General features: G+C 44.9%; 1 protein-coding gene across 1 annotated transcript; it reads right to left on the bottom strand.

Annotated features, from left to right (window-relative positions):
• Positions 1-1,297: 1,297 nt before the first annotated feature.
• SDAD1 (SDA1 domain containing 1) lies at positions 1,298-25,428 on the bottom strand. Its single transcript, XM_044429159.1, has 22 exons — positions 25,280-25,428; positions 24,275-24,379; positions 22,795-22,893; positions 21,897-22,007; positions 20,460-20,531; positions 20,279-20,379; positions 20,081-20,138; positions 18,497-18,571; positions 17,940-18,041; positions 15,940-16,009; positions 15,127-15,230; positions 11,886-11,943; positions 11,634-11,692; positions 10,173-10,249; positions 9,763-9,860; positions 9,338-9,414; positions 7,841-7,970; positions 6,910-7,007; positions 6,462-6,652; positions 5,409-5,493; positions 3,746-3,907; positions 1,298-2,549 (listed from the first exon to the last, which is right to left on the bottom strand). The coding sequence occupies exons 1-22, from the start codon at positions 25,367-25,369 to the stop codon at positions 2,499-2,501; spliced, it is 2,073 nt and encodes a 690-aa protein (XP_044285094.1). The 5' UTR covers positions 25,370-25,428; the 3' UTR covers positions 1,298-2,498.
• Positions 25,429-27,159: the final 1,731 nt, after the last annotated feature.

The raw sequence follows: 27,159 nt of genomic DNA, 5'->3' as shown, positions 1-27,159 counted from the left end.
ATGTATCTTACTGTGTTGTAAGCCGCCCCGAGGCTTCGGCAAGGGGTGGCATAGAAATGTAATAATAATAATGATGATGATGATGATGATGATGATGATGATGATGATGATGATGCACTTATGGGGGTATGTAGATGCATGTAGTGGGATGAGATGGGAGATATGAAGTAGGCAGACAGAAAGACTGTAACCTCCTAGTACCTTACCTAATGAGGGAAAAGGGGAGGACTGTGACAGATGGACTGAGCGGTAAAAGGAGCTCTTTTGTGTGTCTGTACTTTGGAGAGATTCTGATAGAGCGGGCTCTCCCCGTCTATTGTAATAAACGAAGAAATTGCCTCACTCTGTTGGGAGTCTTGGTTATTTAACTTCAGGAGTATTTTCACAGCTTGTTGCATAACAATCCTATTAGGCAAAGGAATAAAACTTTATCCCATAGATCACAAGATTATTAAATTAACAGTCCTTCAACCCAAACATAGGCTTGCAAAACGTCATCACCCCAAACAGCAGTTGGCAGCTGGAACTCACGGCAGGATTTCGTTAATCAGCCCTCTAGTTATTTGGCCCACAAATTCATGCCCAAGAGGAGGCGTGATAGGAGTTGTAGTGGCACAAGATCTGGAAGACTGATGGTTCTTGTCATCAAGTTGTCTCTGCTTTATGATGACCCAATGGGCGGATGATCTCCAAAATTTCCTGCCCTAGACAGCCCTGCTCAGCTCTTGAAAACTCAAGACTGGCTTCCTTTATGGGGGCAATCTAGTTCTTTTTGATCTTCCTCTTCTTATCCCTTCAAACTTCTGTAGCACAATTGTCTTCTCCAGTGAGTCTTGCCTTCTCAGGATGTGCCCAAAGTAGACAACTTTCATTTTATCAATTTTTCATTTGGCCTTACACCTGATGTTCCCTTATTGCTGCCTTCTAAGTCTCAGCTGTCTTCAAATTTCTTGGCTACAGTCTCTGTTTGAATTGATGACTGAGCCAAAACTGTTTCAAACCTTTGATTCCTTATTTATTTATTTATTTATTTATTTAAAACATTTCTATGCCGCCCCCAGTCTCTGTTTGAATTGATGACTGAGCCAAAACTGTTTCAAACCTTTGATTCCTTCTTTATTTATTTATTTATTTATTTATTTAAAACATTTCTATGCCGCCCCCAGTCTCTGTTTGAATTGATGACTGAGCCAAAACTGTTTCAAACTTCCAATTCCTTATTTTTTTATATATATGTATAAAAATAAAAAAACATTTCTATGCCGCCCCCATCGCAACAAAGCCTCGGGGCGGCTCATTGCTGACCTCAAGGTTGTGTAATTTCCTCTTAATAGTCACGGTGTTTCATTTCCTCTTATACAGCTCAAGTCCTGCTTTTGCACATTCTCCTTTCACTTCCATCACGAGACATTTCGGTCCATGGCTGCTTTCCACCAGAAATATGGCATCAACGCATATCTTAAATTGTTTTTTCGCCTGCCAATTTTCACTCCTTCCTCCTCTGATCCTAATTCAACTTTCATTATGATATATTCTGCGTACAGATAGAACAGACAGCAGGGCAGAAAACACCCTTGGTTGATGCCTTTGCCCATAGGAAACAATTCTGTTTCTCCGTATTTTGTCCCTACAGTCACTCCTTGTCTATCATACAGGTTACAGTGTGCCCAAACCCACCAGACTCCTTGCCCCTCTTTATTTTTCATTTTATTTAAGATATTGTTCTGCTTTTTTGGTGACATCAGACACAAGTCCCTTTCTCTCATAGCTAGGGTTATCCTTCAAATTTGCTGCAATATGCCTTTTAAATCCAAATAAAGATAGTATGTGAGCATCACACTTCACTTTGCAGAAGATCAGGTTCCAAGTTTGTTTTTTTAAAGAAAAATATCTTAAATAAAATAATAATCAGCAGGAAGTCCATGGGGGGTGACTGTGGTATTTGGGGACACACTGATATCTAAAGGCACCATGTAACAATGTAAAAGTTATCAATCAAGGTAAATTGGCTGCACTTAATTTGACAATGCAATGTGCACAGAATAAAACCTTTTAAATATAGTAAGAACACAGAAAATATTTAAAATATACAGCAGAAGAGAAGATACATTCCCCTCCCACTTACATAAAAATTTGCAAGCTTATACACTGCTAAGATGCAGGGTTGTTCTTAAATTAATCCTACTGTACCCACAGGATTCCCAAAGTCGTCGTCCATTCATGAACGCGTATCAGAGCTCTTATCTGTCATTAGTTAGGAATACATTTAAATTACATTAAATGAGAAATCTTGTCTTTTCTGCCAACGTAGAGAGTCTTTCGAAATATTAGATCAATTTCACTCTCTCCCTGTGCCCCACCAGATTTAATTAAGAGATATTTCACCACAGTTAACAGAGTCCAAATGTCCACCATGCGTCTGTCGTTGGGAATTTTTATTTTCCAAGAGACTAAGATGGCTTCTAGAGATCCAGATGTGAAATCAGTCATATCAGCTGTTATTTTACCAGCCGTTTTTTCTGCCTCAAGAGCGCCTCCCGTAAAGCCAGCTGCAATACCAGAAAAAAAATATGCCTCAGTTGCGCAGAACAGGTACAAGCTGGAAGGTTCAGGTTTTTGAAGGACTGAACTTCTGCACTGAAAATCCCAAGAAACATTCCCCAGTTGTAAGATCCGGTTTTCTTAATCAATTCGAAGACCCAGAATGTTATTCAATGTGAAATTGGGGGTGGGGAGGGAGGACACTTTGGCCACCCTTCTCCAGCCTGGCCCTTTTCCAGTGTACTGGACTGCATCACCCATCAACACCCCCACCTCCCAATCCAGGAATAACGTGCACGCCATCCAACACATCTGGATGGCAAAAGGTAGGGACATCTGGACGAGGCACTGAATATATCGTGCTTGAGGATTATCGGACTACCAGAGTAAGGCAACGGTGCAAGACCACCGAACCTCCATCCTTTCATCACTGAAGATCCTGCTTCAATTATTTTACCAGTCCGTCCCTTTGCTTTTTGCAGCTTCCCTACAGCCATGAGGGACAGAAACTTGCATTTGGAAATGGGAAAGAAAAATAGAAGAATTAAAGACACCACGTATTCTACAGGTGCGTATTCTGAACTACAGCAATTGCTCAGTGTGCAGAAACCCCAAGGAAGAGTACCCTGCTCCAATGACCCTTGCTGGTCCTCAAAATGCTGGGCAACATAGTCCAGTCTATGATAGAAGCTTCTCTTAAATGATCACCAATATAATTACCATGGAACCATTTTCAGCAGACAAGCCTCTCTAACCACTATTACATATATTACCTGCCTCTTTTCTTCTTGTGAGGAACCTGAAGTGATTTCCCTAGTCCTCCACCTCTTCCACATTATCCTCAAAACAACAACCCTGTGAGGTAGGTTAGGCTGAAAGTCCGTGACTGGCCCAATGCCACCTTGTCAGCTTCATGGCTGAGTGGGCACTAGAGCCCTGATCTCTTGAGTGCCAGTCCTACGCTCTAATCACTATGCCACACTGCCTTTCATTTCCATTTGGAACTGTCAGGATTCTATTTAACTCAAAATCCTTACTTTTTCTCTTAAGTACAAAGGGTTTTTTAAAGATATCTGCAATTAGACGGATGCATTAGGGTCAATCTCCTCATTGGTAGCCATGATTCTGGGGATTTTGCCCAGATGGGGTATTTTTGGACAAGTACGGGAAGGTCCCAATGTGGACACAGGTATTAAGCACTTGCCTGTTTCTCCCTGAATGACCGTTTATTTTTTGACCGGACATTGTTGCTGTATCGCATCATCATGAAATTCTTTTGCTTCTTCTTCTCTTTGTTTGTAGAGCTGGCAAATGGATTCATTTTGGACTTCTTTTTCACGAATTCTTTTCTGTCTGTCTTGCCAGCCTGAAAATGATGGAAGAGGAGCACATCCAGACACTTTCTCACTTATTTTAAAGGTACAGTGAATTTTCTAGCTAAGGTAACTTGCAATTTACCAGTTAAAAAATCTTAAAACATAGAATTCAGCGTCCTGAGAATCTATATTATTATTTAAAAAGAAAAAAGATTAAGTTTCTAGCCCTTATGAAGGGTTTTTTAATTTATTTATTTAAAACTTTTGTACCCCGTTCTATACATAAAAGCCTCGGGATGGTCCAACAAGAAAAGCACAGCATAGTATCTATGATAAAAGCCCAATTAAAATAAAAAATTAAGTCTTAAAATAATGGGAAAATAAAAAGGTTTTGGCTGGCAAAGCTGGGATGGCAAAGCTTGATGAACTTTCAGGAGCCAGGTTAAGTGGTGAGAAAAGATGTTTAGTAGCTAGAAGGGAGGCTTCGGCATCCCTTAAATCCACATGACTAACTCAACTAGAATTGAGCAAAAGAGTGGGACATTATACAATGCATATAGCAAGTGAAACTCAGCTTTTCTTGTGACAGAATTTCAATGATTTGTGCACAGATTTTTTTAAAGACCAAAATATGCAGAGCCCTGGCTGTGCTCAGTGCTGGCCATGTCAAGGGGCTGAGTGCCATTTCAGCCTAGTTCTCCTCATTTCTGCACTGCCTCTAGCACAAGCTTGCAGTCTTCCATCCAGGTCCCAATGGACCTTGGTCCTGCTCAGGCTAACCCTCTCCTAAAGACACATGCATTCCACCAAACTAAGACACCATCACAAATAACACCTTCCACCTACTTCTCCACTCGGATCTGAGAAAGGAGACCCAGGGAGTTTGGGGGAACAGAAGGGCTGGAAGCACTGAAGAGAGCAGAGGGGAAACTTTATGCTGAATCCAGAAACGAGGAGATGGATGTGCTGTGGGCAGAGAATGCAGAGGGGCAGGTGGAATGGAAGGGGTCAGAGTGGGAATGCATGAATCCAAAGGGAACATGGGTGGAATAAGAGCAAGAAAGGGAGACAGACACCCATCATGGAAGCGAATCAACTGGAGTGGAATGAAAAACCTCACAAGAAATAAGACATTTAGGTATTCCTGGACAGGCAAAAACTCCTTTGATAGGTAAAGAGACTGTCTATGAATACCAATGAACCGACGAGGTCCATATTTTTTGTATCGCATTTAAATCCCTCCTTTTTAGCTCTTGCAAGGAATGCAAGGCAGTTTACAAGGCCCTCTTCCTCTCCTTGATATCTTTTCAACTACCCTGTGAGGCAGGTAATACTGAGAGCTAAGGCCTTCCAGTCTGAGTGGGGATTAGAACCCAGGTCTCCTGAGTCCTAGTCCAACATTTATTTATCGCACTTTCATGCCACCCATTTGCTGGAGCTCTCTGGGTGGTTCGCAATTGTTGCACCGCCCTGGCTCACACACTGGATTCAAACTAACCCAGCAAAGCTTTGGCTGCAGGTCCCTGGAGCAGAACAGTTAAACCTTCTCACCATTGCTGTAGCCAGTCTTGTCTCTTTGTCTGACTTGGGCTTCTTATGAAGATGTTCAATGACCCTGAGGGAAAGCAGCTCACCCCTGAAAAGACCAAATGCAGAATATTGCTTCATGTCAGAGTGGCGTTATCATTGCTTTGTACAAACCCCTCTGCCAGTTCTGGATGGACCAGGATGCTTGGAATAAGGGCAGCATGCAAGTCTTTTTACAGATTATTCAGAAAGAAGCTGGAATGGAAAAATTCTGGAAGTTCAGTTGAAAGAATAATGGTTCTTTAATAATTATTCATGAAGTACATTTTTTTTACATTAGTCAGGCCACCTTATGAAAGGAACCCTCTCAAACAGGGTACAAAGTAAAAACTATGGAGAAGCATGTGGAACAAATACAATTGAAAGGCAATACTTAAATATTCAAGATGATGTTAACACAGAGATTATCAATAAAACCTTTAGCCCAGAGATTATAAAAAGACCAGCAAAACAAGCGAGATGGTGATTACCCTCCTCCTCTCCTAAAGATACCCAGAGTACCAAAAAATGTATACTCCTCCCTGTAAAATACCTCCCCACCCCCAGTTAGCAATCTTACATTTGCAGCCAAGCAGTGCAATGCAAGAACCGCCATCTTGCCATGAACCACTCCTGCAGAGAGACACTGAGATCAAAATACTACGGTGCAGAATCCTATCAACTCGGCCCACAGAATTGGCTCAAAAATTAAACTCAAATACGGAATGATACCCACATTCGATTTTATATTACCTGGTTCGTAAGGATGGAATACTGTGTAGTATGGATAAACACCAAATGTTAAAGTTTCCATATCTACTTATTTGGGTTTCAAGAATTTAGGGTGTAGCTGGGCTGCAGAGGCCAGGAAGAATAGCTACAAGGGAGGCACGAAATGTGCCAGATACTCCAGATCCCAAAAGATCTTCCGAAACCGCACAGAAGGCTACCCTCATGTACCCAAACGTTTCCGCCTGTGATGTTGCCAGCACACCGGACACAAACAGGAACCGCACACCTGAGAGCTCTGACTTTTACCTTGATTCCTCGTCATTGCTGATGTCAATGTTCTTCCTTTTTGCAGCCTTGCCAGGAGCCGCCTTGAGTTCTTTGCTGAGCTGGGCGAGACGTATTTTCTGGAAGTCGTCCTGGGTAAGGAGCCTGCTGCTGCTGATGGCTGACGCTTTGGCCTTCCGCTCCTCCGTGGGCATGCTTTGAACCTTTTTGGCCTTTAAAAGCAAAGGTGCACATGAAATGCAATTAGAGGAAGACTGCACAATCTGGAATCTTATCAAACACTACTGCGAAAGAGCACTTATGTATCTTTTTAGCACTGGATCTGCTGGTTTGATCAGCAAGAAAACCAGCCAGCCATCTCAGCTCAGCTCAGCTCAGCTCAGCTCAGCTCAGCTCAGCTCAGCTCAATAGGGTAGAGTAGAGCAGAGTACAGTAGAATAGAATAGAGGAAAACCAAAAGGAACCCTACTAGCTCTTGCTGTTCCTCATCTGAGGAATGATGGACATCCACCCATCCTCCATCTTCATCCTCTTCCTCTTCAGCGGAACTGGCCGTCTCCCAACCATCTGCAAAGCAGCAAAAGGGTGCAGAGTCAGGTAAGGAGCACCTGTGTTGAGGCAGCTCCCACTTTTAGGGTTTGGAAATGAGCACATGTGGAACCAACTCGAGGTGCTGGTTTTAACCTATACAACTCTTACATGGCTTGGGACCGCAATACCTGTTGGAGCGCCTCTCCCAACCATGATCTACTTGGATGGCACACTCAACTTCTGGGGCCTTCCCGAGCGCCAACTCTGAGGGAGGCTTGGAGGGTGGCCTCAGAGGGGAGAGCTTTCTCTAAAGTGGCCCCTCACCTATGGAACAGCCTCCCCACTGAGGCCAGCCTGGCACCAGATCTATTGTCAGGCACCAGGTTAAGACAGCCCTTTATGCTGAAGCCCTCAAAGATGGACTCCGCTACCCAGGGGCTTGAGAGGATTATCCATTCTGGGTGATTTTGTTTTCTCCTGTACAGGCCGGTTTTATTGCATGTTTTAGCTATTTAAAATTATTTTAATGCTTTGATGATAGTTGTATTTTATTGTTCTGTTTTATGGATTTCTGTAAAGCGTCCTGAGAGCGTCATCTGTGGGGTAGCATAGAAATGCAATAAATATTAATAACAGACCAAGTGTGTATTAGCTTAGCAATGCCAGGATCTTTGTGCTCTCCTTAATCCTGCTTTGTGAATGGTCAACACGGTGATTTTACATATATTCTGGCAGTTGTTTTACTGTCACACTGTGTACTTTTTTTTGTTTCATTTCCCAAAATTTTGTCAGAAGAACATGCTGCATGGCAATTCTAACTTCAGTGGCAAGATAGGCAAAACATCTGTGAAAACAAAGATAAAACCAACCTTCATCAAGTTTTCCATCTTCTTCCTTAGACTCAAGTTCCAGGACTTCGGCTCCTGGAATATAATCCTTGGCATCCAGCTCTCCATATTCATGAATTTTGGCTTCTGACATGGCTTCAGTCGGTTTACCCTAAGAGTAACCAAGACATTTGCGTGTCAATGGACATCTGCCTATAGCTTCACACAATTTAGGGAAGTGTTTTATTACAGACAAAACCTGATAATCTGGTTGGCCTTAGAGCCACTTTTAGCTCAACTCCTTACTTAGCTTTTATGGCCTCACAGCAAGCTTAATCTTAAACTGGCAAACTAGAGGTGATGGGCAACCATGTAGCTTTTATTCACTGGCATAATGGTTAGAGTGTTGGATTAGGGCCTGGGGGATCCGGGTTCTAGTCCCACTTGGCCATGAAGCTCATTGAGTGCCTTTGGGCCAATCACTAACTCTTAGCTTAACCTCCCTCACAGGGCTGCTGTTGTGGTGATAGAATAGAGCTGTGGAGCCTGCCTTAAGTTCACCACAAGAGGAAAAACGTTGGCTATAAATGCATTGCAATAATAATTATAATATCTGTCCAATGTCTTGGCCATCATTTGCTACCTGATCCTTTTAGGTGTATGTGCCAGGAATTGGGACCGACTGCACGCAAAGGTTGTGTTGTCCCACCGAGCCAAGGACCCACACAACGGCTAACCCACCATTTAGCCCACCTTTCTGTGTATTGATATCATGCTCCCTTGTGCAAGGGCCAACTTGCACACTACAGGTCTTGCAATACCGAGTCTTCCACTTGTCTGCCTAGTGCAACTTGCCCCTAGCCCTCCACAGTCATGACATGCAACACAGTTTAGTGATTTTGCTTAGAAAGACTAGTAACTGTGAGACTTAATCCAGTGCAATCAATACAGAGGGATGACAAAAGCTGTGAGCCAAAACTTCTAGAGAACCACAAGATGTTCATCCTTAGCTTGATGCCATACTGGCCTGGCTTTGGTTTTATTCTTCAGACTCTTCTGCATGCCTTTGCCTTCCTGAACACTCTGCTAAAGATGTGTGACTACGGGTCAAGACACTGTTGTTCTGAAATGGGCACAGAAAGCTCAGTTGTTCGGACTTGGGAAATCCCAGAACACAGAAAGAAGTGACTTCCTTCCCATCCTGAAAAATAGACTAATAAGGGAATTGAGAAGGGGATGAACTCTCAGAGAGATAAGAAGAGTTCAAGGCTTGTACAATGGATGTGCTGCCAATGGGAAACTCCTGTTTTCCATCAGCAGCTCTCTTCCCCTTGAACACCATACAAGCAACAGGAAAGGCCCTTGCTACTGAAACCTTCCCCAGGACAAAGGATCCTTTCCCCCAGGAATTCAAATCAACTTATCACTGCATGCCACTTGCTTCTTTAGTATAAGCAAGGATAATGTTCCAAAGACGCACACAATCAAGGCTTAGCAAGCCCATTCCTTCACAGCATGAAAATTCAAAGCATTATTTACCCGGAACTTTTTCTGCAACAGCTGCGGATTAAGGGACCGGAACAAGTGTATCAGTGTTCTTGCTGACATCATTACATCTGTAACAAAATATTGGGCAGAACTGAAGATGGGCTGCAAAACTCGCTTCAGGCTGGTCATGAAGTACACTCTTGCATTACTCCAGCTTTTCTCTTGACGACTTACTTCCAATTAGAAACATAATGTGCAAATGAACAAAGCAACCATAATCTCAGAAAGTTGAAATCCCAGATAATTTAAAGATTTGTGTGCTTGGAATTAAAAAACTAGTCTTGTCCTCTGTGTAGAGTGCATGGTCCTGGGCATAATACAAGTTTAATAATGGAGCCCCAATCTCTGAAAAGGCAATAGGAGAACATAAGGTGCCCCTAAATCAATTTTGTGCATGTGCAAAAGAACAAACTTACTTTTATTTTTGTGGGATCTGTATTGTGCAAGGTCATGAAGCAAGTCCTCCGTCATGGCCAGGGGGCATCTCGCAGATATCTCTTTGATAGCATTAATCCTGGAAAGTGGAAAGTTTAAGAGCACTGCAGTAAACAGTCTCTTTTTAGGATGACACAGCCTTGGAAAAATATGCATCCTTAGTTTTGTTTTAGATACTCTGTGCTTCACAGAAAGAAAGCGAGGAACCAAAGGAACCAATGTTTACAACACGAAGAGCCAGCTGCTGCGAAGGAAAATCAATTTATGTGACATTATTTTGCTACTGCGAGGTGCAAAGGGTAAATTGCTATTTAGGGAAAAGAAGCACCACCTCACACTTTCGCTAACTGGTGGGGATGGGAGCAGCAAGGAACACGGGTTGCACACTCACCCAACAGTCATCACTTCCCCGGAGTTTTTGTCTGTGACAAAGTTGTTGGCTATCGTCATCAGCACCGACTGGATAACCTGAGGAAGCAACAAGCAGCTGTACAGATCAAGGGCTGCAATGCACATGCAACCTTTCCCATGAATGTACATGCAAAAACAGAACTCCATTCAGGGCTGGGCAACTGACCTTCCTTCCTTTAGGAGCTAAGCAGGTCAGATACCACTTGTAGCATCCTGTTAGTCCAAAAATGGAACACTTTTCTATTTTCTGCATTTATATCTTGATCTCCAAAAGGGGTTCATCATTTGCTCCCCACCCCATTTTCGCTTCACAACAATCCTGGGAGGTAGGTTAGGCTGAGAGAGTGACTGGGCCAAAGTCTGTGCATGGATGTGAACACAGGTCTCCTGAGTCCTAATTCAGTACTCTAATGCTATATAAAACTGGTTTGGACTGGTCCTAGTTCAAGGTATTGTTATTATTATGATTGACATATAAGTATCACATTGCATTTACATCCTGACTTTCTTCTTCTTGCCAGGAATCCAACACAACTTATATAAAGTCCTAAGCTTCTTAGAAACAAGTCCCAAAAGACCATCTCCTGACATACAGCCATTTCAGACTACCATGGTCTTCTGTGGCCGTCTGGAGATCCATGCTACATCTTGCATCTGATGCAAGTCCCATCTGATGACATGGGAAATGGCCTTCACATTGCCCCCCCCCCCAGAATGACCACCCCCAGAATATATCAGGCACCAGAGTTCATGTGCTTTCAATGATTACTAAAAGCATGCTTGTTTATCCTGGCTTTTCCCAGCAGTCTTTCGCAGCTTGTTGTGCTTTTATGATGATGCAATGCTTTATTACTCGCTGCAAACTGCTCTGGGATTTTTACATATTGGAAGTGGTTTCTAAATGTTCTGAAATAAACAAACCAACCTAGAGAGCAGGGGAGCAGAATGTCTTTCCACCGAGGGCTGAATTCAATTTCTGTAAAGCTCTAGCAAGACCCATCCCAGTGGTGGGCTGAAGCAAAGCGGGAAAGTCCAAGACACTGCCATATTTTAGCTCTATTTTCCAGTAACTAAGCCCCAGGAACATCAATTCCACATTTTCGAATGGGAGGAAAGTGTGCCAAGAAAGCTGGCAAATTGGAGGGTTTAGGGCCAGGTGGTGCCAAAAGAGGGCATGACCACCTTGGTCACCTTGGTCAGGAGTGCCAGAATGGGACCGCAGGAGAGCTGAGTTGGCTGGTGGCCTTGAGGTCCATTATAGGGTAATTCAGGCAGAATGATGCTTCCTAGCATAATAGCTGCATGTGGATCTCAATGCTGGGAATGCCCAGTATTTACTACCTGGAAGTCCCTCCCAGAAAGGAAGTCTGAAGACTCAACCATGGCCCTTTTTCTACTGCGAGTTCCCTGGTTTTACAAAAGAACTTTGAAAAATCCTCACCTCGGGTGGGACAAGCTGATGAGAAGCCTGTGCAGCAAACAGAAGAATCTTGGTAACTTCTAAAGAAGTGGAAAGAAAGGACCATCATAGAAATGGGAGCAGTTCATACACGTTCTCAGACCCACAGACTCTTCCTTGGGGAGGACGTAAAGCCCTCCTCCAGCAGAAGCAGCAGAGTGGGGTAGGGGAGATGCCCTCTTACCCCCTCTTCCAGGTGCACCAGGAGCAAGAGAGCAAAGAGAAGAGACTCACCTCTCTGGTGAGGCTGCAGGAACCGCTGCACAAAAGGGTAGTAGTTGAAGAGGAAAAGCTGGGGAGACACAGAGGACATGAAGGATGCCAGCGATGAATCCTCATTTCTCACCTGCGATGGGCACTGCATTCACCTGCATGTCACCCTGCCAGCAGGAGGAGGCTGGGGCAGCAGGAGAGAAATGCAGGACCAAAGACAGGCGACCCAGTGCCTCTGCCCGATTCGGGGGATGCCCTCTGCCCTGCAGCTCGGTCCCTCTGAAACTCCACAGCACTTTCAGGGACCTGGAGGCTGCTGCGGGGAGGAACAGGCGGCAAGTCTAGATCCAGCCATCTATACTACAGCATGTACTGAGCGTGTGCAAAGTTGCAGGTAGAACTGCCTGCTGTCCAAATACTCCATCAATGGTCCATCCCACATAAACAAGTCTATTTGTTTGGGGATAGACAGATTGGGGATTCTGTTGGTGTACCGTGCACCCTTCTGCCCAACAGTCTCCCTGCCTGAGCTGACGGAAACTGTCTCGGACCTGGTGTTGAGGACCCCCAGGATGCTGGTCCTGGGGGACTTCAATATCCATGCCGGGGCTAGTTTGACCGGGGCGGCTCAGGACTTCATGGCTTCCATGACGGCCATGGGGCTGTCTCAACATGTCACCGGCCCGACCCATGAACGTGGACACACTCTGGACCTGGTTTTCTCGACGGTGCAGGAAGAGGGTGGTCTGAGGGTGAGGAATTTATGCTTGACTCCCCTGTCATGGTCAGATCACTTCCTAGTGAGGTTTGTGCTCGAGAGCAACATCTCCCTCTGTAAGGGTGCAGACCCGATTGTGTGGGTCCGCCCCCGGAGCCGGATGGATCCGGAAGGATTCCTGAAGGCTCTGGGGGAGTTTCCGGCTGACAAGATGGGTGCTCCTGTCGAGGCTCTGGTTGAACTGTGGAATGGGGAGATGACCAGGGCTGTAGACACGATCGCTCCTAAGCGTCCTCTCCCACCGGGCAGAGCCCGCTCTTCCCCTTGGTACACTCCAGAATTGAGGGCAATGAAGCAGGTTGGGAGACGGCTAGAGCGTAGGTGGAGGAAATCACGGGATGAATCTGACCGAACACACTTAAGAGCCCACTATCGGGCCTATGCTGTGGCGGTGAGGGCGGCGAAAAAGAGACACTTCTCCGCTTCCATTGCCTCCTCACAATGCCGTCCGGCGGAGCTCTTTCGAGTGGTGCAAGGCCTGGTTCACCCAGGGCCAAAGGAAGAGCTGATTCCACCCTCAAAGGCCCGCTGTGACGACTTTGCCGAGCATTTTAGGGAGAAAATCGCTCAGATTCGTCACGAGCTGGATTCCACTATTGATTCAGAGGTTTTAAGGGAGACACCAACGCTGCCGTCTGGTCCAGAATTACTGGATGAATTTCAGTTATTGCGGCCCGATGATGTGGACAAGGTGCATGGACGAGTACGTCCTACCACTTGCCTTTTGGACCCTTGCCCGTCTTGGTTAATAAAGGATTCCAAGCACGGGATTGGAACCTGGATCTTGGAAGTGGTTAACGCTTCTCTGAGGGAGGGTCGGGTGCCTGCCCCTTTAAAGGAGGCGGTAGTCCGACCGGTCCTGAAGAAGGCGTCACTGGATCCAGGGATGGCCGCTAACTATAGACCAGTGGCCAACATCCCGTTTCTGGGCAAGGTGTTAGAGCGAGTGGTGGCGGGACAACTCCAAGCACTCTTGGATGAAACTGATTATCTGGACCCATTTCAGTCCGGCTTCAGACCCGGGTACGGTACTGAATCTGCCTTGGTCGCCCTGTACGATGACCTGTGCAGGGAGAAGGACAGGGGGAGTGCGTCCCTGTTGGTTCTCCTGGACCTCTCAGCGGCTTTCGATACCATCGACCATGGTATCCTTCTGGATAGGCTGGCGGGATTGGGGGTCGGAGGCACCGCTTTGCGGTGGTTCCGCTCCTATCTCAACGACCGATTCCAGAAGGTGGTGTTGGGGGACTATGGCTCTGCGCCATGGCAGCTTTGCCATGGGGTACCGCAGGGTTCCATTTTGTCCCCTTTACTGTTTAATATCTACATGAAACCGCTGGGAGAGGTCATCAGGAGGTGTGGGCTGCGGACCCATCAGTATGCTGATGATACCCAGCTCTACCTCTCGTTTTCCACCAATCCAGGTGAGGCAGTGGCTGTACTGAACCGGTGCCTGGCCGAGGTAATGGGCTGGATGAGGGCCAATAAACTGAAGCTCAATCCAGACAAGACGGAGGTCCTGTTGGTTGGCGGTTCGGGCTTCGGAGAAGGTGACCTGAACCTTGTCCTGAATGGGGTTGCACTCCCTCCTAGGGACAAGGTCCGCAGCTTGGGAGTGCTCCTCGACCCGGAGCTTTCACTTGAAGCTCAGGTGACAACAGCGGCGAGGAGCGCTTTCCTCCAGCTTCGGCTGATTCATCAGCTGCGCCCCTACCTGGAGTACGACTGCCTTGCAACAGTGACTCATGCGCTGGTGACTTCCCGTCTTGACTTCTGTAACGCGCTCTACGTGGGGCTACCCTGGAAGACGGTCCGCATACTTCAATTGGTTCAGAATAGAGCTGCCAGGCTGCTGACAGGGACTGGACGTTATGTTCACATGACGCCAGTTCTCCGTCAGCTTCACTGGCTCCCCATTGAAGTCCGGGCCCAATTCAAGGTGTTGGTAATGACCTATAAAGCCCTAAACGGCTTGGGTCCTGGTTACCTGAAGGAGCGCTTACATCCATATTTGCCCAGTCGCCCCCTGAGATCGGCGGGAGAGGCCCTTCTCCGGGAGCCCTCCGTGAGAGAAATTAGGAGGGTGGCTACTCGGAGAAGGGCTTTCTCAGCGGTGGCGCCTAAGTTATGGAATGCGCTCCCCAGAGAGGTCCGCCTGGCGCCGTCGTTATTTGTTTTTCGGCGCCAGGCTAAGACCTTTTTATTTAAGCAACATTTTAAATGCTAAATACAATTGAATTTTATCTGGCCAGGGCGGCTTATTTTATAATGTGTGTTTTAATTAAGATTATTTTATATGGATTTTAACTTGTTTTATCTATGTTGTAAGCCGCCCCGAGGCTTCGGCGAATGGGGCGGCATAAAAATGTTTTAATTAATAAATAAATAAATAAATAAATAAATAAATAAATATTTGTTCATCTCCCCCCAACAAGATTTGACAGACACTTAAAGCTCGGCTAAGTCAACAGATCTTGCGCTTACCTCATGAATGCCAACAAGCCTAGAAATAAGGTCCATGAGCATCATCTTCACTTCAAACCTTTCCTTGGAGGATTCCAGCTGCTTTAACAGTTTCTCTGCAAAATCTGAACCATATAAAAACAGGAATGGGGGGGGGGGAGAAACCCATAAATAAGAGCACCTTTCATATTACTCCAGGGCTTAAAGCAGGTTGTGTTGAACCCACTGTTCTTCTGCCCGGCATGTCACCAGTTCCATCAGCAAACCCGTCTTCTGAGCACCGAGCTTTCAACCTGCAGCCCTACAGCTGCGGGGCCCTACAACTCCCATGATTCCTCACCATTAGCTCTGTCATACCATTCTGTTAAGAAGGCTTTGTCTAAGTTGGCTAACTGCTACAAGTATTACAAGTACTACATACGCTTCCTTTAATCACATGTTTTGTCAATGTGCAGTAATTGCCTTTTCTTGGGTGGAAGTTATTGTATAGATAAACTTTGTAGTGGAAGAATCTTCAATATTTTCTTATGTACTTGCAACCTATTTCTTGGAAGTTAAAGCATGGTCAGCACAAATGGATTTTCTGTGCCTTTTTTACAGGTAAAGGACAAACACTAGAATACTGGAAAATAATCGCTCAAAGACCTAACAATGTTTTTAATATTGTGTGGCGGTGGGCCATTTTTTAAAAACTGGGGCAACACTCAATATTCCATCAACCCAACAATCAAGGCCACCTTTGTCTGAAAACCCTATTATTCTTCTGTCATTCCATTGTGCTTGAATATCACCATTCATGAAGAGTGCCTATGCACGGAAGTCAAGAGTACATGCCTTGGGGGTCATGGATTAGGTGAATCGCCGAGAAATTGAACACTTCTGGCTTTCTCTTCTTCTTCTGTTTCTGTGCAAGAGAGAAAGAGGCAAGATACACGTTGAGCAAAAGGTAAGAATAAACACACTCATGATTCTTAGGCCTGGCCTGAATTAAACTTTCTGCTGGACAGAGACAACATGTGGTAGACAGAATGGGATGGTGGCCACCCCCTGGGAATGCCTGCTAGACCCCTGGATGCATGAAGCTCATAAACCGGAAGTCCAACAAGTACAGGTCTGAATAATGTGACCACTTCCTGGCTTGCCACTCTGCACCCATTCCAGATGTCAGGGCCTTCACTAACATTACATGCATGTACAAAGGTTCAGAGATATACAGGGCAGGCAGAATGGGCCAGCATGGTAGTCCTGTATGCTTTACTGTGGGAAACCAATACCCATGGAGAAGTTTATAGGAGCAAGGGCTCCAAAAACCGCTGTGTGACATGCACTTCACTGAAAGGTGTTGCAGGCAATGTCTGTGGCTTTTTCCTGTCATGGTGGCTTCTACCGTATTATTTCTATTATGCAGTGCTCCAAGTACCACTTGTCCTTCACAATTAGGGCTGCTAGGCTGCAATTTACAGACTTTATCTGCTCCCCTTCCCCTTCCATTAGCTACTTTCCATGAAATAGGTAGATAATTTAAAAGAGCATGTACACTGGGGACCTCTATGATAGTGAAGACTGGTCCAATACAAAATGTAGCCCTGTAATAAGGAGGGATGCATTTCCTTCCTCCCTCTCGGAAGGAAGCAAGAGCAAGACATGGCCAAAACACAGGCTTAAAAGAAGCGTTAGCTGTATTGCACCACTGGGATTTCATGGCATTAGATGATTCCTTATTCAAGAGATGTTGTGGTGCCCAGCAGGGAGAAAGCAAATAGCTGTGATTAATAAGGTGCCGCTGAAGAGCCAGAGATGCGGCCTGCAGATGCTAAAGTGAGGATCCACTGATGGAGCATTTTGTGATAGCGCCCATGACAGTTTCTGGAATTACCAGAGGTGCAAGAAGGTTGGGGACCCTTGGACTGGTCCATTTGGCTGGTAGCAGCTCTCCGACATCTCTGGGACCAGGAAGTCCCTTTCAGCACTGTTTGCTAAGATCCTTGAAATGGAGCTGTCAGTGATGGAAATGGCTCTTCTGCCCCAACACCCTGCAAAGCTACCCAGGCCACGGTGTATCAGTTAAAGCTGACGATCCCCAACCTGGAACCTTCCAGATGCTTCAGACTACAATTCCCACCAGTCCAAGCCAGCATAGACAATGGCTGAGTAGGATGCTGGTTGTACTCCAAAACATCTGGAGAGCACCAGGTTAGAAAGCCAAATTTTGTACACAGAGAGAGGAGTATTTTTATGTGGGGAAAGCATGTAACATACACTGTGCAGGGTACTTTCAGAAGACCAGGATACTAATTATTGTACTATAATAATAATAATTATTTATTATTATAATAAATAATTATTTATTTTATTATTATTATTATTATTATTAGAACATTTCTATGCCGCTCCTTGTTGAAGCCTTGGGGCGGCTAACAACACAATAAAATACAATACAATACAAAAATAACAATAACAATGATTTTAGTGAATTGGGATTATTTATATGATTTATATCCCACTTTTTCTTACACTGAACTCAAAGCAGCCCGCATCATTATCCTCCTGCTGCTCTGACTCACAACAACAACCCTGTGAGGTAGGTTGGGCTGAGAGTCTGTGACTGGCCCAAAGTCACCCAGCTGGCTCCATGGCCGAGCGGGGACTCGAACCCAGATAGAGTCCCAGTCCTGCGCTCTTCCAACACACTGGCTGAGACTAAAGGGAGCTGACGTCCAGAACATCTGGAGGTCACCAGGTCAGGCAAAGCTGGTTTAACCACATGACGTTAGGCTGAACGTGTGTGATGATGAGTTGCTTACCTATGACACCCCACCAGTCTCACTGCTCACCTTTAAGACACGCATAGCTTTCTCTAGTTTCTTCTTGTTCTTTGTGGTCTTTCTTCCTGTAGAGTATCGCACCATCAGGTCCCTTGCTGTGGGGCCCTCATCCTGAAAAAAGGGAAGTTATTGAGTGAAGAGCAAGAAGAGGAGACTCATGCATTCAGACAACTCTTCTTTGTCAGGATGTGCTCTGGACAACCGTTGTGCACACCCTTTTCTTGACACAAATCTTGCTGCACAACCGGAAGCCCTATCAAATGCGGCATCGCATTTTCCAACTCAATAGGATTAAACAAAGTGCAGCAACCTGGATGGAACATACAAAAAAAAAGAACCCTAGCTCTCTCTCTGGCACATCAGAGAAAAGGCTAGCTTAGCACCCGATTCCTGTGTGGATGCATTTTTTGTTTGTTTTCTTTTGAATGCAGAAACACTCAGTCCAGAGAGTTCCCACCTGCAACCAGAAGTGCCACAGACCAGGAAAACACAAGCGTATCACCTCAATTACAACAAGGCCTAAGTCCTGTTATTGAGTTACTATTCTAGATATGGTGTACACTAACCTCTGAATCGGAATCACTGTCTTTTTTTTCATCTTCATCTCTCCCAAGGAAAAATTTCAAGCCAGCAACGAGTATCTGAGTAGCCATGAAATGCACATAAGGGGAGAAAAAGGACACACATGGATGAAATGGAAGACGGTTATCTCACGGCCAACTTGGTGATCACCCTAATATTTACACAAAGAAAGAACTCCTGCAACATGGCTGGCTGAGGCATACAGGGATTTATAGCACTTTCTTCTAACATGCATTGCATGGCACCTTAAGGAATGCAAATATAGTGTATATATTCAATATATTTGGATTACCCCTCCACTCAGCGAGAGCTCAAGGTGAATTAAAATACCAAACTTCAAATACACAAAAATGAAAAACTAAGACTTATTATCAAACTGTGAATTGATGATGACAACCAGAACAGTGTTAACTATTAGAACTGAGGCAGAATATTGTCCTCACTAGACATCTAAACTAATACTATGGAGGAATTTTCAGTATTCCCTGGGATACAATCTTGGGGTGCTACTGCAGAAAAGGCCCTGTTGCGGTACCCAGCAACCCAACTTCTCCTGGAGGTGGGTCACACAACAGGACCTTGATGACAAGAAATGTTAGGACAAGCTTGGAAAAAAGTGGGAAGAGATGGAAAAATAAGCATTCTCTGCCCCGCAAAAAGCTCCCATGTAAAATAGTTCTTCCATTTTTTTTCCTTTCCGCTTCCCCATTTCTTCTGAGTTTTCCCCCAGGACTTTCCATCTCTAAGCTTCTGTAGGAGGAGGAAATCTTTGTGCTCTCCTGGAGTAGTATATGTGTTTACTAGTGCTTATACCTCATCTTTAATCACGACAAATCATGGATGGACAGCATTCATTTCCAAAAGTTTCATTCATGTAGCCAAGTGAGTAAACAAAAACTGAAATTGCACAAAGTGCTTAAACTAAAACACCCTTCCAAATAAACCCATAAAAGTTAAATATGGGCGCTATTTCCACTACCTTGCTAAGGGGCCACTGGGTTGTTTTCCTATCAGTCCTCCCTTTGATGTTAGCATGAACATGTGGACTATTCCTTCTTAGCAGGTTAGTTAAAAAAAGATCCTCCCCATAAAAATCGTACTCTTCACAACCCACTAAACCCTTTGGCAGACTGGGAGAAGCATACCTTACATGGGGAGAGCAACACAGGAGGGGGTTAACATTCCCCAAACACCAGTGTACCATGTCAGTGAGTAAGTGTGTAACTGGGACAGGCTGGGTGGGTTCAGACAACCCAGTGACTCACCCTTAAGGGTTGCGTATGGGTTGTGAAACATGGGTTACTGTGTTGCCTGAACCATGGTTTGCTAACCACAAAAAAACACATTTCATAACTCGACAACAAACCATCCATCATGCAGTGGCTTGCAAGCCATCGCCCCATCTCTAAAGAGTTCTGTGCCTCTGCTCCATGCCATGTGAGCTCAGGGCACAAGCAATTTATCTATAAAAAGTGCCACACAAAGTCCTTTTGCTGTTTTTGCTGCAAGGGATTCTCCTGGTTAACCTATTGAATTTGCCCAAAATGCTTTTAAAGAGAGTTGCTCACCTTCGTGACTTTAGAAAAGCAAGTGGTGGTGATGACATTCACCGTTTTAGCATCATTCCTGTAAAAACACAAAAATGAAAATTTAAAATTTACATCCTGCAATTGCTAATTATGGAAACTTGAACATGTCTTGCATTGTTTTCTCTCGCAGTTCCTCACTATGCCTGTGCCCCAGGTGGATTTCCCTCCATAGCCTACCAGATGTTTCTTCTGTACAGTTCAATCATCACATCCAACGACATCTTGGCTGCAGTTGGGTTGCTGTCTTGTAGCATTGTATACATAAAGTTCTGCAGTGTCTGAAAAACAGGGGGAAGAGTTCGTGAAGTTGTATTTAAATTCAGCATCAGCCAACACCCAAAGGGACAAAACAACCTACTGTGTTCATCTTGTTATTCTTGTGCTTCGCATTGATGTTCTTGATATCAGTCACTATGTGGGTATACAACGTCTGTCGAAACAAGAGCAACACTGTGAACAAAATGCTGGAACGGTTCAGAGTAAAATGAACTAAAATGTTGAGTAAAATGAACTAAAGCAAAAATGGGTGACTGGGCAGATTTTAGGCTAAGCAATGCGGCTCTCCCAGGTCACCCAGTGACCTCCGTGGCTGGCAGTGGTTTCTACCTTCTTCTTTGCTGGTCTTAGTCCAACACTGGCCTCTAATCTCCTGCTGCGATGCACATACTGGCAATCAACACGGGAAAAAGTGCTTCCTGCCCAAAGAGCTTACGTGCTGTGAGGAGACTGGGATAAGACGACGACAGAGCAGGGGTGGGCAACGTTTGGCCTGAGGGCCACGTGCAACCCTCAGCCTAACGCCGTGCAGCTCTTGGCCCCATTCTAAAAGCCCTCTGGGCAGCATCAGTGCACCCCTGGGGATGCCATCACCTCATCTAAATCTCCCCCACGGCCTGCAAAGGAAGTAAGATGTTCAGGCAGGAAAGCACACAGGTAAGTGCTAATGCGAACGATGGGACTGCCCGTCCCCCCCACCCCACCCCTCCGGCCATTTCACTTCCGGAGTGACTCTTCTGGACAGCAGCAGCTGCATTTTGGCTACCCCTGCCTTCCCTTTGTGTCAGAGTTCTCATCAAGCCCACACGGAGCCCAGGAGATAAAGGGGAAAGAGGGCTGTGGACTTCAGTCATAAGACATGTGTCTCTCGGTCTATACCAAGGCACGAAGAAGTCCAGACATCTGACATTTAGCATGCATACTAAAGAGTCCCTAAGGGTATGCACCTCTTTGTTGTTTTGTTTTCAAGATGCAGTCATTAATTTCAATTAATCTGAACATTCTCAGGTGATTGAAGGCTGCTGTAATATCTTTAGGGTTAGGGTAGTGATAGACGCCTCTAACCAGAACACACTTTTGCGTTCCATATGGTTTGAAGTCAGAGGCGATTAGTAGGTTGCAGGATAACCTAATAATCCAGGAATGGATTAGACTGACCCCTTCCTCAGGGAGTTCTGGAGGTACCCCTTGCCTCAAGCCTAAGGGTGCTACCAGCCATGGCTTCAGTCAGATGGGCAGGCGCATGTGCCCAGTTCTGACAGCTGTGTAAATTTGCAGAAGGGTTTTGTGGCATCAAATTAAGGGTATTCCAAGCTGTGCAAATGTGGCTCAGTTTGGTAGTCTTCTTATAGGCTGGATATACCCAGGCAGGTATCCCAGGGATTACAGCACACATCAGTAGATAAAATCCTTTAAAGTATGGGCCCCAAGTCATTTTTGGAAGTGGTAAGCATATTTAAAATATCTGTATCACAACCAACTAAATAAACCAGAGAAGGATTAAAGTTTTGCTACTTACTTTGCGTAAATATTTATCATGGCAACGGAGGAGTTCAAAGAAAAGTTCTAACAAGCTTGTGGGTTCAATTAGGTTCTTGTTTCGCATCAAGATGAGAGCTTTGCAAAAAGTCTGCAAAGGAAGGAAGAGCATTACTGCAACCTGCAATCATGGAACAAGAACTGGTCACACCATCGATCAATACGGGACTGTATAAATGTGGAATTTTGAGCAATAATCCAATGCTTTAAGTTTTACAGCTTTTGTTTCTTTAAAATAGTTTGAGAAATGCAGGACAATAAGGAAATAAGGGATTTCTTTCTGTCCCACCCCTAAGAATTATTATATGTGATATCCTCTTATGCAGAGGTTCCAGGCATCTGGAGCATCTTGGCATCTTTGGGCAAGAATGTAAAACCCTGGAGACCCACCACCCACTGATGTAAATCGGTCTGGTGCCTTCCAGATGTTGAACTGCACAATTCCCAGTTGTTATGGAAGAAGCAGCTCAACACATCCAAAGGGCAGCAGGCTGGCAAAGGCTGATACAGGTAATGCTGAGCTAGGCAGTCTGACGGCCTGATTTAGTATAAGGTGGCTTCTTCCATTTCTGAGATCCTCCTATAAAAAAAAAGTAGGTAACATACCTCTGAAGATAAATGTGGGTGCCCACCTCCTATAAAATCCCTGTAGGGACACTTGAGGTGATTTATGTTCACATCAATGCTACTGTGAAAAACTGGGGTTGGCTCTCCAAAGAGAGGCCATATTGTAAGACACCAACCCACCCTATTCCAAATATGCAGGCCAGCCACTTGGGATCAGAAAAGAAAGGGCTTCTTCACAAACTGTCAGTGCCACCTTTGATAGAACTCCTTGCACCGGAGGACAAAGATTCGTATTTTATCATCTGACTCACCATCCGAAGATCTGGGTCTAAGACTGTGTGGTTGTACGAGAGCAGCTCCTTCAGCTGCTGAGGGAAGTCCGTGAGATGCTTCGGGTAGCAGTGGCCAACCTGTTGCAAAGAAGGACAGCTCAACAAAATGCACCTCTGGAGCACAGGAGTGGAGAACCCATGGTCGTCCCGATGTTGCTGAACTTCAATTCCCATCAGCCTAATCAATAGTCAGGATTATGCGATATGCCCAACCAGTGTGGTGTTGTGGTGAAGAGCATGGGACTGGAACTCAGGCAATCTAGGTTCTAGTTGCTGCTCAACCATGGAGCCAGCTGGGTGACTTTGGGCCAGTCACAGACTCTCAGCCCAACCTACCTCACAGGGTTGTTGTTGTGGGGATAAGATGGTGAAAAAAGCGGGATATAAATCTAATAAATACATAAATATCCCTGCCATAGGGGGTACATGCCAATAAAAAGCTATGCCTGATCAGTCTCCATCCTAATTCACCCTCACCTCCCAAAGAAATTCCGCCACTTACTGTCCCTCAGCCTGAGGATAATCAGCAAGCATCTCAGTTGAACCCACCCTGTGTACAACACTCAGAGCCGCAGCCTGTGCATTAAGCACCTTCCATTTACTTATAAACAGTTGCGGGGGGGGCGGTGTCCATATGTGTTTCACTGCATCTTGGAATGCATCATGAGTTATATGACAAGGTAAGAACTGATGGCTTTCACGACAAGGTCACCACTTGATTCCCATCTTATTATCATCTTCGCTGAAATGTTCAAAGATAAGCTAAAGGGATTGTGGGAAGAAACACATGCATCCTTCACATCCTAAGATAAAGAATTCAGCAGACCGCTTTTCTACAATTATAAGAAAGGTCTACCTTGCCCTGCATTCTGTTGATAAAGTGGCCCATGGAAACCCACAAGCAGGCATGAGTGCAACAGCCTGTTCCCCAGCAACTGGTGTCCATAAACAGACTGCCTCTAATACTGGAGGCAGTGGATAGCCATTAGGACTAGTAGCCATGCAGCCTCATCCTCCATAAAGGATAATAACTTTTTCCCCTTCTTCCTCTGGGATTGTTGGAAAATGGGGATGGGGTTGTTTTCTTGCTGAACTTTCCTACTCCTTCCATCTAATCCAAATCTTCACGTATCTACATCATTCTCTCTGGAGAACCCTGGAGAACTGAAGTTTGGTGGGCATATGAAGAACTATGGAACTATTATTCCAGAGGAAGTAAGAATTAAACCTTAATGCCTTAGATCACAAAGATACACAGGGAGTACAACATTGAAGTGTGAGTGTTTCTATAGAAGTAAGAGATTTTCTACACTTTCTTGGTGCATTTGTAAATAAAAGAAACCATTCTAGATATTGGCAAGTGTCTAACCATTCCATTTTCACTTTCTGCAAGAGACATAAAAACAGTCTAGCCTAATCCAAGCAGAACTACCTGCATAAATAGATTGTGCTTCTTTACCTGTGCCAAGAACATCACCAGTTCAGCCAATTCTTTATTGGACTTAGATGGCTGCAGCCTGAATATCTCCACATTGGACTGGTAGTGGCGATACTGCTGAAGGAACTGGAAGAAACAGTAATATGCACAGAGAAACGAATTACTTCTAGCATGGTTTATTCACCATAAATATTTTGAACATTAATCTCTGAGTCCCAGCTAGGGCATCTGGAAGTACTACAAGAAGGAAAGCAAAGAATTAAACAGAGTCTAATGAGAATATGAATGTAAAACTGTTAATTAATCAAAGATTTTTATTATACTATATTATGCTAACCTGTGCAAACAAGCAACTGTTTATAGTGTACATTTTTCTGTGAGTATACTTAAAGGGAATTATGAGGACAGGAAACAAGGTATTCTGTTAGCAGTTCTTCCTCTCCACACATGTTGCTCTCTCTTAAGTTTTTATCTACTTTCATGTTAACACCACAAAGCCTGCGGGCCATAATGGTGGCAGTGTGGGGCTGGGCCTCAGGATTTCCAGGTTAAAGCCCCCACTCAGCCATGACACTAACTCAGTGAGTGTGGGTCAGTCACAGACTCTCAGTCTAACCTACCTCACAAGGTTGTTGTGAGGAAAAAATGAGAGAGTGAAGACTTATGTAAATCGTTTTGAGGTGCTTGCAAGAAAAAAAGGCAGGATAACGATATAATGAATAATTAGCTCTACACATCTAAAAACGATGCATGTCAAAGAGAGAAATTTCAAGGCAGTCTAGGTTTAGTTGTGAATTCAACATCCCACTTAAGAGCTGATTGGATGCCTCTGGCTGTTCTGCCTATGTTCAGAAGCACGTCTTTAGCTGCTGTCCTCCAGGTACCAAGACTGAGCATTAACACGCCGTCAAAGCTTCGGGGATGCTGAATCCCCGGCACGCCCTGTGCAGCTGAACCCCAGCGTTTCCTCTCCACTACTCCCATCTTATCGTAGCCTCGCGTCAGTGACAGCAAACTAGGGCAAACCTCCTCGATATACGACGCCGGGTCCCGCTTGATCAAGTTCTGCAGCTGCGGCAGGTTGATGGGCAGCTTGTTGTTGTTGCGACCGGCCATGGCTTCGAAGCGCCGAGTGCGGCCCTCTCGCGGCTAGCCGGAAGAACCGCGTGGGCCGCCCCCGGGCGCCGCCATCTTGGGTCACGTTGGTACGGCAACGACGGAGGGACATGGGGCTTGCAGCGCGATGGCTTTGCTCCGGGCGGCTCTAGAAGCGGAGCGCGGCCATTGCAGCATAAGTTCCGTGTACCCATGGTCTTCTGTTAGATGCGGGCAAGGACGATAATGAAATAAAATAATTGCTAGCAATAAAACCAGCCATTATTTATTTATTATTAGCTCTATTCTGCCTTTTTTTTCTTTTAGAGAATGCAGAGCAGCTTTCCACAACAACCCTGCGAGGTAGGCTGGGCAGAGAGTCTGTGTCTGGCTGAAAGTCACCGTTGGATCCATGGCTGAGTGGGGACTAGAACTCAGATCACCTGAGTTCCAGCTCTGCACTCCTAACCACTACACCACAGTGGATCTATCTGTGCAATACTTACCGAACTGAACCAAAATCTGTTTTAGCATAGGAAGACAACTCTTACTGGCCTACAACTCCCAGTATGCCTCTTTTGTGGAAATAGAGATAAATCCTGGTAGAAAAAGGTTGCTTATACGTGCCTTTGTGTTATAAAACCAAACCTGAGAGCTTTTATCAAAAAGCAACAGAATTCAAAGGCAAGTTACTGGAAAGCATTTCTGTTACTATAAGAAGATGGAATTCTTAGCTGGACTGAAAAGCCGCTGTAGACTAACCATAAACCTAACCCTAACCCCATCCCAAAGCCTAATACAGGGCTAAAGGTCCATTGAAAAGAGAGTGATTTTGAAAAGGCCTTCCTTGAGTAGCTTTTTCTGCACAGCTCATCATTCCTGCCCATTCTAAACACATGCCAATCATCGAAATCATGCCAGGACACCTCCTTTTTCTAACCCTAACCCTACCCTGGTGCCCATCCCTAACCCTAAAAATGTTGGTGAGACGCATAGCATGAACCTATCAAGGAGAAGTCTGTAGAATGTTCTTTTTTTAAATTTGATTTGTAAAGTTTGGTAATCCTGTAAATGTGTGTACATTTGGCATTTTGATACCTTGTAAATATTGGATGGCGTATTTTTCTAACGTTGCACTTTTTGTGCCTTTTGTAACTTTTGTAGTATGTTTTTATTTAAATAAAATATTTCAACCTAAAAAGAAAAAAAAATCAACCTAATACAGGGCTAACGTTCCATTGAAAAGAGGGCGATTTTGAAAAGGCCTTCCTTGAGTACTTTTTCTGCACAGCTCACCATTTCTGCCCTTTCTAAACACAATCCAACCATCGAAATCATGCCAGGAGACCTCCTTTTTCTAACCCTAACCCTGCCCTGGTGCCAATCCCAAACCCTAATACAGGGCTAAAGTTCCATTGAAAAGAGAGCAATTTTGAAAAAGCCTTCCTGGAGTAACTTTTTCTGCACAGCTCATTTCTGCCCATTCTAAACACATTCCAACCATCGAAATTATACCAGTACACCTCGTTTTTCTAACCCTGACCCAATGATGGTGAACCTTTTAGAGACTGAGTGCCCAAACTTTAACCTAAAACCCATTTATTTATCACAAAGTGCCAACAGTGTAATAAAACTTAAAAAGTTAGGTTTTAGTTTAGAAAAAACAAGTCACAGCCTTTACAAGCAGAAAATATATATCCTTGGCAGTGCACTGACCGGCCCTGCGAAAGCTGGCACAAGTCACGGCTAATGAGTCGCTGCTTGTGACATCATCGCCTGGCGCCACTACCCCTTTCCGAGCGTGCGCATGG

The sequence above is a fragment of the Varanus komodoensis genome, unplaced genomic scaffold (assembly GCF_004798865.1).
Source record: "Varanus komodoensis strain SLA01 unplaced genomic scaffold, ASM479886v1 scaffold2, whole genome shotgun sequence".
In the NCBI taxonomy this organism is placed as follows: domain Eukaryota; kingdom Metazoa; phylum Chordata; class Lepidosauria; order Squamata; family Varanidae; genus Varanus; species Varanus komodoensis.
The sequence above is the reverse complement of the archived record's forward strand: the minus strand, read 5'-3'. Positions and strand labels throughout refer to the sequence as shown.